The sequence below is a fragment of the Mesoplodon mirus genome (genome assembly GCF_964341445.2).
Source record: "Mesoplodon mirus genome assembly, chromosome: 9".
Classification (NCBI taxonomy): Eukaryota; Metazoa; Chordata; class Mammalia; order Artiodactyla; family Ziphiidae; genus Mesoplodon; species Mesoplodon mirus.
In genome coordinates this window covers 13068097-13086501 of record NC_138985.1, presented here as the reverse complement: position 1 = coordinate 13086501, position 18405 = coordinate 13068097, and the positions used below count along the sequence as shown (strand labels likewise).

General features: G+C 37.5%; 1 protein-coding gene across 4 annotated transcripts in view; it reads right to left on the bottom strand.

The window, feature by feature from the left end:
- The window catches only part of CACNA2D1 (calcium voltage-gated channel auxiliary subunit alpha2delta 1), a 499056-nt gene that overhangs the window by 405278 nt on the left and 75373 nt on the right, over positions 1–18405 (bottom strand). For all 4 annotated transcript variants that reach the window (XM_082632141.1, XM_082632142.1, XM_082632144.1 and 1 more), the window contains one exon: positions 2988–3069. In XM_082632141.1, the coding sequence (XP_082488267.1) occupies positions 2988–3069 (82 nt within the window). The remainder of the gene's footprint in view (positions 1–2987; positions 3070–18405) is intronic.

Genomic DNA, 18405 nt, shown 5'->3' with positions numbered 1-18405 from the left:
TGCTTTTATTCAATACTATTTATCAGACTTCCCTGGGCTAATACTTTATGATGCCCAAAGTAATTTTCATAAAATTGCAAAGATGTACTATTTTAGCTATGTTCCCTCATTGCAGCTGAGCCTGCAGGTAAAAAGCAAGATGTGCCCTGTGATGCCAGTAAAAACTAAATTCAATAATTTGGGAATCATCATTTTTTAAATATTGAATTTCAACCCCAAACCTGCTAAATTCCTCTATTTTTTGAACTTTTGATCCTGACCATGCATCTAACACCCTTAGTCTCAACACAAAGCTCACTCTCAACTCTAGCATCCTTCAGCTAGTCTGCGCTTTAAGTTCCTGTGGCCAAAAAGAAATGCACCTCTGGGACTTCCCTGGTGGTGCGGTGGTTGAGAATCCTCCTGACAATGTAGGGGACATGGGTTCGATCCCTACTCCAGGAAGATCCCACATGCCGTGGAGGAACTAGGCCCGTGCACCACAACTACTAAGCCCGTGCACCACAACTACTGAGCCTGCACTCCACAACTACTCCACAACTACTCCACAACTACTGGACCCACACGCTGCAACTACTGAAACCCGTACTGAAACTACTGAAACTCTATGGCCCGCATGCCGCAACTACTGAGCCCACGTGCTGCAACTACTGAAGTCCGCGTGCCTAGAGCCCATGCTCTGCAACAAGAGAAACCACTGCAATGAGAAGCCCACGCACCACAACAAAGAGTAGCCCCCACTCACCACAACTAGAGAAAGCCTGCACAGCAAAGAAGACCCAATGCAGCCAAAAAAAATTTTTTTAATAAAAAAAAAGAAGTGCACCTCTTTTGCCCCCATCATGGACCACCTTCTCTCTGGGCAAAAGGAAAGAGGCATATGGACACATTTATCTATCTTCTTGTCCCCTAATACTTAAATTCTTCTTCCAACAGTAAATTCCTCTTTCCCTCCCTTGTTACGTACATATAATTCTTTTATTTGTATTTTTTCTATAACTGTAATGAGGTACAATGCCTCACAAAAGCAGCACTGTGGGGATTTTCTTCCATCCTGTCCATTCTATTTTGTTATCCTGATTTAGACAAGGCCATTTACTCATTCATCAATATTTATGCTCTTCTTAGTCATCTACAACTCATAAAGCATAATGGACATCAGGTGAGACTTCTTTTTTTTTCTTAAGGATTCATTGAAAAAAGCAGATTTGGCAAGAGAGGGTTCACATATTAACACCAAAAGTAAAAAAAGGTCAGCCAAGAAAGTGGTTTTTGAGGCTGATAAAACACTGAGGAGTAAAGAAGAGCTCCCAAAAGCAGTTTACTTTTAATTTCAATCTGTCAATAAAAAGAGTTACATAACTTTTAACCAGAATCTGTCAATTCTCTTTTCTTTTTTTCTCATTCCACAAATGCCATCACTTTCATAGAGGCTTACTTATTACCCTACCCACTTTCATAGTCTAATTTATTTTCCCACAGTGAATCATTGCAGATCCCAAACATCAGCTAACAGTAGCCTTCAGGCATCTTTGCACCTTCAGAAATGGAGATTTTGATTACTAGCATGTCAGTTCTCTGAGGAGAGGAACTGTGTCTCTGTTCACCTCTGGTGACCTGCACAGTGCCTGGGACATGCTATGTGCTCAGTAACTGTTCATTAGAATTAATTTGATCACTGTTATTCACAACGAACACTTTTCATTTCAAAACATATTCCTTATGTCATCTCATAAATATTGAAATTTACTCAACATATACTCTGTTTGAAACCTACACTTGTGTTATGAAGAGATTCTGGAATAATATTTTGAAGTATATGCTTAGGAATTCTTTATGAATTCCTATTAATACACAGGGTAACCATTCATTCTAGTTTCTCCCAGAGAGGAATATTCACATATAAATATTCATAAAATAAATATTCACAGATCATACATGAAACCACTTTTATACCATTTCACCTCATTGATCCACCACATTTTTGGAAAACAAAACACCTCACTGCATCACTAAGAACACAAGATGAAGGTACTTTCAAATTGTCAGATTACTTACATTGAAATGAAAACAGTGAGACTCTAAAGAAATGATGTTTAAAATTTAATAAATCTTATGGAAGCTATACATGTACATGCTCTTACCCAAGGAAAACGATCTATTTAAGATACTACACAAACATTTATATGTTACTATTATTATCAAAAATCATTTTAGAGTGACATTCATAGTCATTTCATAAATCATAAGAAAAACAATCTTTTATAGTGTCTCCTTTCCTTCCACAAAACTCTGTACGACCCATCTCAGTGATTCACTCTAGCCTCTAGGCATGGCTATAAACATTGTAAACCACTTTTGAAAATAAAATCTACCCTCAAAGAATGAAGATAAGTTCCCGTTGAGGATATTCAAAAGAATCCCTCACAGGGCTTAAAGTCGCCACTATACAAAAGATCCTAATATCCCCTGAAGACTGGAGGAAACAGGACACCCCAATTTGAATTTTAGGGATGACTATACATCATATGAACTCATGTAAGGGAAGGCTGTATATAAACTGTAAAGTGTGGTGAGAACACCTCACTGATTATTAGGGATGGCAATAACTAGCAGCATCAAAAGTCCCTCTCAGGGCTTCCCTGGTGGCACAGTGGTTGAGAGTCCACCTGCTGATGGAGGGGACACGGGTTCATGTCCCAGTTCGGGAAGATCCCACATGTCGCGGAGTGGCTGGGCCCGTGAGCCATGGCCGCTGAGCCTGTGCATCCAGAGCCTGTGCTCCGCAACAGGGAGAGGCCACAGCGGTGAGAGGTCTGCGCACCGCAAAAAAAAAAAAAAAAAAAAAAAAATTCCCTCTCAGAATTTCACTATCAGATTCACATGAAAAATTGTCCTACTTATAATATAGAAAGATAGTTTCTTAGAGGAAAGAACTACATGCAAATTAAAGAAATGATTAGTAAGTTTTGGGAGACTTTACTCACATCAACAAGCTGATTGACTCCACTTGCAGTTTTTGCCAGGGTGACAAGGTCCTCCTGCATCTTATCCACCCATGACTTGATGCTGCAGAAATCAGAGAAGAGAATGTTCTATCAGATCTCTCACGAAGTAAGGCCACAGACTGACATTCTATACTCACAGATAATCTGCAGATAATTCATTAAATTACTTTTAAGTCTTTCTCCTCCTTCCTAGCTCCTACTATACCTACCCACCCACCCCCAGCCCACTTTTAAGTGACAAAACCAATGAACCTTTAGGGGTCAACCTCTTAGGATGCTAAAATATCCACAACTCAAAAAGAGAAAAATGACAAATGAGGGTAAACGTTTGCTTAATTTTTATGAAAATTCCATTAAAAACAAGTTACTGAATGGAATATTCTAAATGAAACTTTATCCTTTAGTTTACAAGCCTTCGTAATATAATACTAAGGGTGTGCTAAATGTAGAATATTTGAAAACTGCCAGAAAATGACAAATATTTTTAAATTTCTTATAATTCCAATACCCAAGGATAATCACTTAACATTTTGAGGTATTCCCTTCAAGTCTTTTAAAATTCTTTCACAAGGTCAAGCACATATTATGTAAAATTCACATATCATTTTTTCCATCAGTCACATGATAAACACCCTTCCATGTCATTACAGATATTTTATAAACACTGTACGTTAATGGCCACTTAATATTCCCTTATCTCTAAATCCCATAAAATACTTGACCATCCTTTTTTAAAAGAAAACTAGAATGTCATCAGCTTTGACTGCTAAAAATTTCACTGCAACAAATATCTCAGTACACATTAAGCTTAAAAGTATTTCATTTCCTTAGCTAGACTCTTAGATTTGGAATTACTGGATCAAGGCTTAAGTTTTAAGGAAATGGTTTTGAGCATTAAAATTATGATTGAAGGTTCCAGTTCAAACCCTTTTCATGTAAAGGTGAGCCTTGAACAATGTGGGGGGTTAGGAGTGCAAAGCCCCAGGCAGCTGAAAATCTGCAAATAACTTTACAGTCAGCCCTCCACATCCGCGGTTTGGCATCCACAGATTAAACCAATGATGCATCATGTAGTACTGTACATTAACTGAAAAACAATCTACTATAAACAGACTCACGAAGTTTAAAACCATGTTGTTCAAGGAACAATTGTATATACTTTAACGTAAGGGAGATCTTAAAATACAAGCTATGGATGTCAGAACATTTTAGAAAATTCTAAACTGATGGTCTCTCTTACTTTTCCTGTCATTAGAGATTATGAAATACCACACAATTTTCCCCATTCTAATAAATTAAATTTAATTTGCAATCCCTTCATATATTTCATTTATTCATCCTCATGTTGTAAAAAGACCTAAAGGGTGTGTTCTTTTCTGTCCATGCAAATATAAGAAAACACTAATAAGAACGATAGGAAATGATTTGTATTTGAATTTGAACTTGTCTCTATGTATATATGGTATGTGTGTCTATCATTGCTTATTTATTCTGTTCTTTGGATTTTATAAATACTAAATGTTTTCCCTCCTTTTTTTTGATTGACATTGTGATTTATTTAGTTTCAGTATACTGCAGTAGCATACAAATAATTTATACATTTAAAAGGTAACTCTTAGATATGTTCATTAGACAGTGAACATAAACTCTCAAAGGAACATATCTACAATACAGAAACAGACTCAAAGGCATAGAGAACAGACTTGTGGCTGCCCAGGGGGAGTGGAGGTGGGGGGAGAGAAGGATTGGAAGTTTGGGATGAGCTGATGCAAACTATTGTACTATACAAGATGGATAAAAAACGAGGTCCTACTGTAGAGCACAGGGAACTATATTCAATGTCCTGTGATAAACCATGATGGAAAAGAATATGAAAAAGGATATATATATATATATATATATATATATATATATATATGTATAACTGAGTCACCTCACTGTACAGCAGAAATTAAAACAACATTGTAAATCAACTATACTTCAATAATTTTTTTTTTAAAAAGGTAACTCTTCTGTCATAAGAGAGCAAGCTGTAATTCAAGGACTGAAGCCGGTTTCCCCACCACAGCGCTAGCTCTGTCCAGTAAGCATTCACCCTGAACTGTGCCCCCTCTCTCCCGTCTGTCAACCTTTTCTTTTCTTTTTTTTTTTTTTTTTTTTTTTTTTTGCTGTACGCGGGCCTCTCACTGCTGTGGCCCCTCCCGTTGCGGAGCACAGGCTCCGGACGCGCAGGCTCAGCGGCCATGGCTCACGGACCCAGCCACTCAGCAGCATGTGGGATCTTCCCGGACCGGGGCACGAACCCGTGTCCCCTGCACCGGCAGGCGGACTCTCAACCACCGCACCACCAGGGAAGCCCTGTCAGCCTTTTCAATGGAATGATAACAGGGCATGGTTTAAAAAATGTCAAGGAGCAGAAATCATATCTGCTGATCCCACCAGGAACCTCTAAAGGCACGGGTTCTTTAAAGCACGTTAGAGAATGAAGCCGTCAGTGGGTGGACTCTGTGGAAGAACAGCAACCCTGGTCCCTTCCCCCCTGTTCTCCAGAAGTGTGTTAGTGGCTCTCAAACATTTCCGAAAAATTTGCTATGAGGAAAATCACAGCTTTCATGATTAGTATTTAAAAGGCACTTATGCACATTTTCCCTTAGGAAATTGATTGAGGGATGAAGAGTAACACTGAACCATTCTCATCCTGAATGACCAACATTCTGGATCTAAAATGGTAGGTGGCTGCATCACCTCTCTCAAGAGAGCCAGTCCTCATTATTCCGAGGCCTGACCACGTTCACTGGTTTCACTGCACTGGTTTCTACCCCTACAAGAATGCGGTAGAAAAGTGTTGTTTTGAAAAGGAACTTTATATTTCATAAGTGCTTTGATCATGAGGATTTAACCACGTTTGTCTTCTCCTTAGACAAAAATTTCAATAGTACTACAAGGTGATCAACCTTTTTTTCTGATAAATTTAAATGTAACAGTATTAAAAATTAAATGTGGAAAAAGTATAACATGGGTAAGGGATTTAAGTGAGGTACATATAGGAGACCATATAAAAGAGTAATGAGCTAAAAAACAAAAGAGGAAGAAGGAAAACTGAAAATCAGTCATGAAAAAGGATGAAATGCCTTAGAAGAAAACACAGAGGGGCTTGATTTACATGTGAAGCAAACTAGTTGGTAAATGAAATAGATAAAAGCAAGGGGTTTGTTCACACGAATGAAAATAAGGAAGAATATTTATTGAATCATGCTGTATGAATATGATTTTCAAAATGATTATCAAGAAACAAAAAATAAACGGGAAAAGGGTGTAAAGTTAAGAGAAATTTCTAGAACCATTAAAATAAATGATGCACACCACATTATTCTAATATACTTTGTGCTACTTATAGGCTGGCATATATATTTGAAAAATATTACAAATACTAACTAATATTCGTATTACTCTATTAGGTAAGTATAATTGTGATCCATTTTTACATTAAGAACAACAAAATTACAGTAGGGGATGGGTAGGAGAAAAAATCATGGACATGATTTTCTAATTCAGATGAGACCCTTTCATTTCTCCAAGTAATTACTGAACAAAACCCAGAGAAAATGAATAATCTCTTCTCAAATATAATTGCTAACACTGACAAATAGTAAGAAGTGTTATACATGTTTCTGGCTGGAAAACTGAGAAACAAAGACTATATATGTAAAAAAATAAACTTAACTCCTGAATTCTGATTCATGCTAAACCGATCCAAAATGTGCTTTCTAACTTGACACCTGAGTGTACTGTCACTGCCAGTGTTCACTGGTGTGAACCTGTTTTGGCTGAAAAGCAATTTAGGGCCCGACCCGTCTTCTCTGCCCCACTGACAAGCTGTTAAGAACATAGTATAGGAACAAAGATTATTTTTTATAGACATGAGGTATTACCTGGTTTTCCTAAAATACATAAGCACTCTGCCTTTCAAACCTGGAATTAGGGCCTCCCTGGTGGCGCAGTGGTTGAGAGTCCGCCTGCCGATGCAGGGGACACGGGTTCATGCCCCGGTCTGGGAGGATCCCATATGCCGCGGAGCGGCTGGGCCCGTGAGCCATGGCCGCTGGGCCTGCGCATCCGGAGCCTGTGCTCCGCAACGGGAGAGGCCACAACAGTGAGAGGCCCGCATACCGCAAAAAGAAAAAAAAAAAAAAAAAAAAAAAAAAAAAACCTGGAATTAGAAGACTATAATGGCTAGGAAATAAGCGAAGATATCATTGGTCATAAAAGTGAAAAATTACATAAGGGAAAATATTCACATGGGCAAATTCTCCATCAGTCTTTGTCTTTCTAGGTAAATTGTCAACCACATATGCATAATCACTAAGCACTATTTTATTAAATGTCTCCAGAAGGCACTATAATATTTTGGAGAAAGTTACAGAGGATATAGTCTTTTCAGATAATAAGAAATGAACATAGCACTCCATGAGGAAGAATTTGTTGTTTTTTCTTTGTCAGCCCATTCAACAAGAACTAGTATCTGCTGGAGAATATACTAAAGCTGGTAGGGCAGAAATGAAAGATGTATGCTTTACAGTCTGGTTAGGTTTAAAACTGGGTCTGACAGGAAAGAGGCAGAAGAGAACAAGAATAAGGTGGTGTAGGGGAGGGAAAAGTATCTTTTCTTCTACCTTTCTAAATTCTTGACTGAGAACCTGTGACAAAAGACAGATTAATAAGTGAAATGCATACAAATTGATTTAAGTTTTACATGACGCGGGAGGCTTCATAAGGAAATGAAGACCTGCCCCACCAAAAAAAATGGTTAAACCTGAGTGTCTTTATGCTAGGTTTGATGAAGAACAGAAAGATATGATGGGACAAAGAATGTGAGCTAAGTATAGTAAACTAAGTATAGTAAACTGGGGGGAACTTAACAGAGACGCTCCTTTCTCCCAGGTATAGGGGAGCAATGCTCACATGAGGGGAAGGTCACAAAGTCCCTCCTGCAGATGCCACTTCCCCAACGCCTTCAGCTTAAAATATTCAATAGGCTATGTAACCATATTTAGCCCATCCTGAATCCCATCAGTAGGACATGCTTCAGGAATCAGAAGAGTCACTTAAAGTTTATTAGATAGTTGTGTGGGGAGGTGGATAGAGGAGGCTTTCGACTAGTAGCTACTTAAAGTGAGATTTGAAGGACAAGTGGAATTTAAGAAAATCGAGAAAGGAAGGCAGTAACAACGAAGGCAGGGGGAATTTAAAACATGGCATGGTCAGCAACCACAAGTAGTCTGTATGGCCGGAGTCCAAGGTTGTTCATCAGATGTATGGAATGGGGGCAGGAATGGTCAGAAAGAAATTCTGGCAAATAGTTGGCCAGACCCAGGGTCTTAAATAACATTCTGAAGCATTTAGATTGTATCCTCAAAATAATGGAGAGATAATGGAAAATGTGAAGTTAGCGAGTAACAATATTAAGGGTATATGAACATGATAAAATAATTTCTCTGATAGCCAAGTGGATGGTGGCTTAGAGGGAGAACAAAAAGTGAGGAGGGAGGGGCTAGATAAGATGGAAGAAATGAGGAGGGTTCAAACTAGCTCAGTAGTAGAGAGAGTAGAGAGGGAAACAAAAGGGAGACCAAGTAGAAGAAACCAGCTCAACAAAACTCTGAAGGATGGATGACAGGATTTCATGTACTACTAGATTTAAATAGTGAATGGGAGAAAGGATTTGCAGATGACTCACGGAGTTCCTCAGTTACACAATGATAGGACATTCTGTTATGGAAAGTATAAGAGGAAGAAAGATTTAGAGGGGTATTGATGAGTTCATTTTTATTGGTTCGGGTAGAGATGTTTTTGAAAGATTCACATATAGAAACCCAGTAGGCAATTGAACATACATAGATTTGAAGCTCTCAGAAGTTTCCATAGCATTTAAAGATCAGGTAGTTACAAAGGACAAAGGTAAATCAGGGTATGACTCCCAAAGGAGAGTCTATAAAGGGAGAAGGAAAATACACAGCTGCTAGAACTCTGGAAAATAACACTGAAAAAAAGAGACAGGAATCTGAGTAGTGGCAAGAAAGAAGGGAATCCAAGAAAAATGGTATCATAAAACCCAGGGAAGGTAAGAATATCCAGAGAGAGTCATCAAACAAGGCGAGAGAAATTTTCTATCTTATATGTGAGGACAGGGAGAGAAGTGTGGAACCTAGGAAAAAATGGAGAACAAGGAGTTAGTGCTCCTTTTTGTTTTTTAATCAGAGAGATATAGGCATGGTACCATGCAAAAGGAGAAAGGCACGGAGAGGAGATATCACAGAGAAATCTCAGGAGAGAACATGCAACTTACTGACAGGGCAAGGGCCTTCAGAAGACTCTAGATTCATTCAGCTTTTTCTTGCTCACCCTCTTACATTCCAAACATGATCGGGTGAAGGATGAGTGAAGAAATAAGCAGAACACAGGAGAATCCTAATCCATGGCTAGAAAGTAGGTTACTTCTTCCATGAAGATTGAAGGGAAAACGTAAAAGGTTTTAAGTAAATGAAAATAGCTACAACAACTCGATCAAAAACTGGAGACAGTTCCACTTATTGGTCTCTATCTTTTTTCTTTTTTGTAATAAAGTAGAGTCATTGGTTCAGAGATAGGCAGGAGGTATTAAGGTAGGGTAGTTGAAAAGAAAAGTTGGAGGTTTCAGAAGAACAAGGACTGGAGAGTATTTAAGGGCAAGCCCTATACCAGGGGTCACCAGTTTTCATCAGTACTAATCAGCATGACTGTGTGAATTTCTCCACCAGTACTAGGCTAAAGAGGGTGAGATGGGAGAAAAAAGGCATTCAGATGAATATGGGGCAGATACCAGCAGGTGGGAAAGATGGACAAGGAAAAGTGAACTGAAGGGCCTGAAAACTTTAAGATCTCTACTAATTCTAAATAACAAAGACTACCAAAAATATTCATTAAAATGTTACAGCATTATATTTATACACAACACTTATTTTCTAAACATTTTTGTTATGGAACCAAAAATGCTATTACAATATTTCTAGGAAAATGTGAAAATACTGTATTGCCAAATTTCAAATTTCTCATCATTTTGGGGGTTTGTAGCCTAATAATCTCATAAAAGAATATGCTGGAAGACTAAATGAAGAAAGTGGCCTGAACACATATCCCACATTTAAATCACTTGAATCAAAATATAATTTCTAAAAGAAAAAATTCTAAAAATCACTGAAATAAAATGGATTGCTCTCGGAAAGTTTACAGTTTGTTTGAAAATCTTTCTCTTGGAAATAAATATATATTACAATATCTGAGCAGCTCAAAAAAAGTTGTATCAATGTATATCGGGTTATATAGATACAACAGAACTGGACTAACAGGTACACTGTTTCCATGAGAATATGCTCTGGATTTTCCAACTTGTGATGTCAGGAACATACTTACTCTGCTTGTTAGAAATGTAACTCCCTGACTTCCTGTGTCAAGTGGTAACAGAGGATTAGCAGGTTAGGACTTGAGCATGATATAGTCAGGAGAGTGAGAATGCATGGTATTTGTAGAGAAGAATGATGAGAAGCTCCAGAGACAGGGTATGCAGTCAACGCATGCAACAAAGCTACTTCCTACCTCTCTGCTCTCTCCCGTCTCCCAATTTTCCACTGCCTTTTGAAACCCTGTGTTTCTCTAAGCTCCTACAACCCCAAAATGTCAAAATCTCATGACTGCAATTGCCACCTTTACATACATAATTCCTACATTTGACTCCATTTCTGCCTTAACTACAATTTTCTATATCACTCCCTTTTGATTTTCCAGCATTCTTTTTCAAAATATCTATAAAACTAAACTTAAAATCTTCCCTGCCCATAGCACTAACCCTCTGTGTTCCCTCTTCTTGTTGGCAAACCATCTCCTCAGTCATCCAGGTCCATGCCATCAATTTCTTCATCGTATCCCTCCTTCAATCCTTTGTAAAATAATAGTATCTCAGGGTTTTTCCCAATACATACCTGAGAGCTGAACGCACTGAGACCTTATTTTATGCCAAACTTCTTGCCAAAGGTATTTAACATTCACTCTCATTTAGTCGTCAGAAAAACTAGTGCACACTTTTCATAGATGAGAAAACTTCAAGTTGAGAGAAGTTTAACAGCCCAGCCTTGTAGCTTCCAATTTTCTAAGCCATTTTACTTCCACCAACCTCACACATTTCCATGTGTGTCGACTATCCTTTTCCACATTCTGCTTTGGCTCTATAACCTCTCCCTGAAATTAATCCTCCACCTCCATTGTGAATAAATTTCCCAACTACTCTAATGTCACCTTCACAAGCTCCCAAACTAAAAATGTCCTCTTCTATCCACTAAATTCCAAAGCACTTTAATTACGCTTTGTGTTTATTTTTCTGTAGACTTTCATGATTAGATGGATATACTTTTATTTTCATTCATCACTGAATCCTCAATATTACAGTATTACAGTGCCTTGCATATAGTAGGTAGACAGTTATTTATTGAATAAATAGAAAAATGTATTGAAATAAAATGTAATTGCAGTATTGTTTTTTAAAACACCCAATTATCTTTACTTAATGCATGCAGAGTAAATAATTTATTTACTGAATTTCCTCTTCCCTCCAAAATCCACATCAGAAAAAAATGAACTGCTGGACCCATGCATCTATAAATAGCACCCACTTTTCAACAAGTAGAAGAATTTTTAAATGTGACTTAATACTTTAAAGAATTTTTTTTAATCTGTATAACGCATACCTTATAATTCTAAATCTCTCAAGTGGACACTGAATTTCATAGGAAAAAAAATGAAGTCTTGTAATCCTTCTCTACCTCTACAATAACTCATTACAGAGTGAAATAGCAGTATATGTTCCCAACTGTTTGATGATGTCTGCCGGCTCAGTGTATGTACTTTGGAGAATTCTATATGAGATCTCTAAAAATTGAGGCAAATATTTTATTGAGTAGTTGAGATAATCTTTTATATCCTCTACTTCACTTTATTGTACAGAAATAGCCCAAATTCTAAAGGCAAATAATATAAAATATTCAAGTTTTCACTGAATTTGAGAGAAGAATACTCGCCATGCAATTAATATTGTTCCTTTTGAGGTTAGATTTGCCTGTAAGATGGCTTTCAAAAGAGTATTGCATAGTGCAGGAAACTATTTTAAAAAGAAGAAGAAGAAGAAAGAAAGAGAGATGGTAATCCATTTCATTTTGCATGCATTTGAGGAACATCAAATTGACAACAGCATAAATTACACCCTGTTTCATCTATTGTAAAGTGCAGCAGTTGAGTACAAAGTGTCAAGTCTGCATAGTTATCTATTTAATTGTTTTAAATGCTACAGAGAGAATTTGCCTTTTTACTGGTTGGAATAATGGAGCCAAAGTGATAGCTAAGAAGTATTACAATAGGTCCTACAAAGACTGTCCTTCCTTGCTATATCTCACGTAGTAAGTCCTCTGTCAAAAAAGAATGTGTGAACTTCCTGCTATTAGTAAGAAGAGAGTATTAAAACAGACATCTTCCTTCCACAACCATCTTGAATTATCCCACTAGCAATTATCAAAGAGACCAGAGCACAAAAGGAATATAGTAGTGTGTATATGTCAATGCCAATCTCCCAATTTATCCATTCCACTCCCCCTTTCCCCCTTGGTAACCATAAGTTTGTTTTCTACATAAGAACCTACTGTATAGCACAGGGAACTCTACTCAATACTCTGTAATGACCTATATGGGGAAAAGAATCTAAAAAAGAGTGGATATACATATATGTATAACTGATTCACTTTGCTGTACAGCAGAAAATAACATAACATTGTAAATCATCTATACTCCAATAAAAATTAATTTAAAAAATTTTTTAAATAATAGGAGATACACAGAAAAGAAATGGGAATGGAAAAGAGCTGGTATAGTATGGGAATGAGAGGAGGAGGAGAGGGAGAGTGAGAAGCCTGTACACTGTGGGGCCCTTGTCCTAAAGCAATTCTCTGCCTATGCCACTATCTTTAAGAAATAATTTTATTTTTAACCCAAGGAAATCAGAGACATAGTTCTGCCCTGTGGACCTGGGAAAACATAAAAATATCACAAAATCTAACAAACTGACCATTTCAATTGTGTTGATATATAAATAGCTTATTAATAAATTTGAAGTAATAAGACCATGTATTTCAAAAGTGTTCCACTTGCTATAAATATCCCACCAATGCCAAACTGCTTCTTTTTTTGTTATATAATAAACCACCCACAGTGTTCTTATAGTTGGGTAAAAAATAACATAAGTAAGCCAAAGATTTAGATAACCTAGACACACTATTTTGCTAAATATGCATTTCTTATAACATGGTAACTCTATCATGAAAAATACTGTGTGTGTGTGTGTGTGTGTGTGTGTGTGTGAAAGGAACACTTGGTATCTACAATAAATCTAAAACTGCTTGTGAGATGGCTGTCATGCCAGTAATGTTAGTTCCTGAAATTATTCTCGATTTAAACCATTTTCAATAACACTGCTGCTCTGTTTTTAGAAAGCTGTTTAGACTTGTGAAATGCTTTAGTATTCCATTTGTGTCTAGAGTCAACCCTGAAAGAAGTGCAGAAAGGGATGTGATCGTGCTAATCAGGGTGGAAAGGTAAAGTACTTGAGAGAAGAAGAAAAAAGGTTTTATCACTAAAAATCGGATTCTTATGCTGTTCGTGTTCCTCTGCCTTCATTTTCTGTTTGCTTTTCGCTGTCGCACGTGTGTGTGTGCGTGTGTGTGTGTCTGTGTGTGTGTGTTTGATCTGCTTTACAAATATACATAGTCATAATTATCAAAGACCAAAGATTTTTCATGAGATCTACCTTTCCCACCATCTCGGATTGATTTTTGTTTTATCCCAGCATTTTCACTGTTTCTTTATTTAGTTAATATTTTTTGTCTCAGCTGCAGCAATTTGCTGCCAGCTTCCAAGACAACAAATGAGCAATATACACTTTAGGGTTGATGTTAATGTAGTTCCCTGGATTAGCTAGGGGGGGGGGAGGGTTCTCATACAAGGGATCTGCTCCCTGGAGGCCTGGAGAGCTTTCTTTTTTAAGTCCACATCACCGTTAGTTACAACCTGCAGCATTGTCCCTCCAGCCTGGTGCCAAGGGAGGTGTCCCAAATGGCCACACAATCTGCTGCTGGTGTTTCTATGAACCAAATGGGTTGAATTTCTAATTGCACATTACAAAACTTCCATTCATTTTCTTGAGGATCTTCTCTTTCATTCTTTACCTTATTTTTTCTCTGCCATTGCAGATAGTTCACAAAACGTATTTTTGTCTAATTCAAGCATGTAAATATTACTTAATGTCATGATCAAATTTTCCTCATTTCCTTTCTTTGAATTATTAATTGCACATCCATAATATTTCCCATACGGCAAAATCCTCAAATGTTTATTATGTTTGGATTCTGACTTAAATGCCCCATCTACTTCCCTACATAGATCAGTATCTGCAGTCAGGCCAGTTTAAGTGTTTTACAAACATGTCAGTTTTGTCATGTTATTTAATCACATTTTCCACTAGCCTGAAATGACCTCTCTTAAGTCTCTTCAGGGCTTCAAAACCATTTTTCAAGTCTGTACTTCATTTCCTTCTTCTGGGCAAGTCCTCAAGTGCTCAGAAATGTTTTTTCTAAGCTCCTAAAATAGATATAGCCTGTCCTACAAAACATCACACACGTTGATATACTGTCTTACGTTAGTATTATTTTTTCCCAACCACATTTGCTTTCCTTGAGTGGATGGGTCACGGCTTCCAGTTCTGTATTCTGAGAATATCTAGCACATTTCTGGACATATATTAGATGCTCAATAGACAAGAGACAGCATCTATCTCACATCTATGTGCCAACAGCTGTCCTAAACATGTTATGTGAAAAAACTCTAATTCTCACAAAAATTCTATGAGGCAGATACTATTATGAATCTCACTTTACAGACTGAGGAAACTGAGGCATAGAGAGGTTAAATTACTTGCCGAAGGTCACAGAATTAGTAAGTGGCAGAGGTGAGCATTTGCCCTTAGAAGCCAGTAGAGTCTACCATCTTAATAAATGTTAATTGATATGATCTGAAACATGGCTTGCTCTCATCATTAAACCACCAGATAACCCCCAACTCTCCTCTCATCCTAACTTACAAATGTCTTGTGTTTTCTATTTTATACACTTTCATAGGCCTGGGTTCTAAGTCTGTTTCATTGAGGTAAATAGAGAAAATGACAATTACCGAAGTCTTATTTTTACACAGCAAGAGGAGAGTTATAGTTAGAAAATAAGGATTTAAATACTGCAACTGAGAAAACCCAGGTGTTTTCTTCCTTAAAAGAAATATGCACATGATTATTTAATGCTACAATTTTTCCTCAAATTAAGTTTTCATCCAGATTATCAAATAAACAAGCACTAGTTGCTGTATTTACAAAACCATGAATTTGCTGCTTTCATTAACATAACATTCATGGCATCCTCAGCATGAGGTACACAGCCACTGACTCATATTATACACAACACGGCACACAGATCTGACACAGAGTAGCAGGTCAGATGTAGAGTCAGCCCTGATGTGTTTTTAAATATAAAATATTCTAGAAGCAACATTTAATCCTTCAACTATGAATGGAAAATATGACTCTTTCGGTTGGCCTTGTGTTCATAACGCAGGTTCAAATACACAAACAAATGCAAGAATATAAAAGTCTGGGCCCAGACCGACTTGTATCATGCTCCTTTTAAAGATAGCTCATAGTACAGTTTGTCTGATAGCTATTCCAGGGCAGAGTTTGTTTATCGATCAAAAAGCCGTCCATGCAAATGTGTTAACTCGCAAATTAGAAAAACAGTAACTCTCTCTGAAGACCATCAGAAAGGGACATCTTAAAAGTAGCCATTCTGTAACATTTTTATTCCTTCTAGTGTTAAGCACAGGATTCTAGAAAAATAGGAAAGGTCTTTTCAAATATAAAATACAGTACAATTTAATTGCTTTCAACCTTTTTGTCCGCACAGACATGTGGTTCTCTTTGACGCTCTGCCTGAGCAGCATGTTCACTGCCCTTGTGCTCGCCTCCAACGGTCTGAGCGTGCTAAGTATTCCAAGCAGAAGATTGCTTCTTGGATAGGAATTAGAGCCAGCTCCCATTCCTGATCTGCTCAACAGAAACACAAAGCTAAGCTACTGTTTTTAATCAAATAGTTTTTTCTCCATTAACGAAGTGAACTTAACAATAACTGTGTTTTAAAATGAGTTTATGCTTACCAAATGGTGAAAATATTACAATTTTTAGCACTATCAAATAACTCCTTGCAAAGACTGTCAGCCATTGGTGAGAAGTTTATATAAATGTCGAAGTACTACAGGAAAAGAAATAATATTCAATTTCTTGGACACAATTTCAAACATTTTTTATTTGAATTAATTTTCTAAATTATGTCATAATTGCTAATGTTTAAATAACAACATTATAAAATCATGACCTTTGATGCATTATATGTGGAAAAATAGACCGAAATCTAGGCAATTAAACAGAAAAAATATCAGGGGGAAAAAGTTTGCACTTTAGCTAAATCCAATTGAAGCTTCTATGTCATGCATTTAGTAATTTAAAAAACACTGTAAGGACCTACTAGAGAATGGACTTGAGGATATGGGGAGGGGGAAGGGTAAGCTGTGACAAAGTGAAAGAGCCGCATGGACATATATACACTACCAAACGTAAGGTAGATAGCTAGTGGGAAGCAGCCGCATAGCACAGGGAGATCAGCTCGGTGCTTTGTGACCGCCTGGAGGGGTGGGATAGGGAGGGTGGGAGGGAGACGCAAAAGGGAGGTGATATGGAAACATATGTATATGTATAACTGATTAAATTTGTTATAAAGCAAAAAATTAAAAAAAAAAAAGAAATTGAAAAAAAAAAAAAAAAAACACTGTAGGGAGTTCCCTGGTGGCCTAGTGGTTAGGATTCAGTGCGTCACTGCCGTGGCCCAGGTTCAATCCCTAGTCAGGGAACTGAGATCCCGCTAGGTGCATGGCTCAGCCAAAATTTTTAAAAAAAAATTTTTTTAAATAAAAATACACTGTAAAGCATGATTCATGTATGTATAGTTACTTAGAAGTCCATTTTAAATACAAACTAAAAACATTATTCTTCTAGTTAAAATAAATCTTTAATATCAGATAATTCACAATTCATAACAAAAAATTAAAAATCAAAAAATTAAAAATCAAAAGTCTTAGGTATATTTTCCTTTACCATGAAACAAATGACAAGATGATTACAGGAATTTAAACTATTTCTATAAATATGAAATAAACATTTTAAAATACAATGGTCGATCTCTTCATAGAAAGACTCATTTGTGCTGATATTTGTATCTTCCACATTTGAAATAATTCTTCTGCAGTCAGAAGGAAAGGCTTAGAAACTGATTTCATTCGGTCATTTTAGAAACAGGTATGAAGCATTTCACAAGCCCTGATGAAAAGAAGACAGGACTTCGGCTCGAGGGGCCAACTGTAAGATGGCACGCCCACAGAACTCATCGTCTTTATGGAAGAGGAAGGAATCACAAAGCAGCCAGCAACATGAATTAAACGTCAACATTCCGAATGAACTGTTGCAGGCTTCTAATTTTTTTTTTTTTCATTAATAGTCATTCGGTCACCGTTCCTCATGCTCCATTTAGAGCACACCCCAGTGTAGATTTCAACAAGCAGTTTTAAAACGGACCCCCCTGTTTAGTAATGTGAAAATCTAAAGATTTCTGAAGCCATATCTGTGAATCATATGTGACTCAGCAGCCTCCCACAGGCCTGACATGCTGTATATTTTCCCTCAAAATGTTCCTTCTGTAAAGGAGAGGCTGAATGGACTCCCTTATGGCTACTCAGAAAATACAAAGGGGGCTTCCCTGGTGGCGCAGTGGTTGAGAGTCCGCCTGCCGATGCAGGGGACACGGGTTCGTGCCCCGGTCTGGGAGGATCCCACATGCCGCGGAGCGGCTGGGCCCGTGAGCCATGGCCGCTGAGCCTGCACGTCCGGAGCCTGTGTTCCGCAACAGGAGAGGCCACAACAGTGAGAGGCCCGCGTACAGCAAAAAAAAAAAAAAAAAAAACAAAGGAATTTGAGGGCAGGCACTCCACTAGAATTCACGCTATCAGTTCTAGGTCACTGTAGTATAGGAAAAGAAAAAGCCTAAGGCCACATCTCTTGCTATCTGGAGAACTGTCTTTTCTTTCTTTCTTTCTTTCTTTCTTTTTTTTTTTTTTTTTTTTTTTTGCGGTACGCGGGCCTCTCACTGTTGTGGCCTCTCCCGTAGTGGAGCAC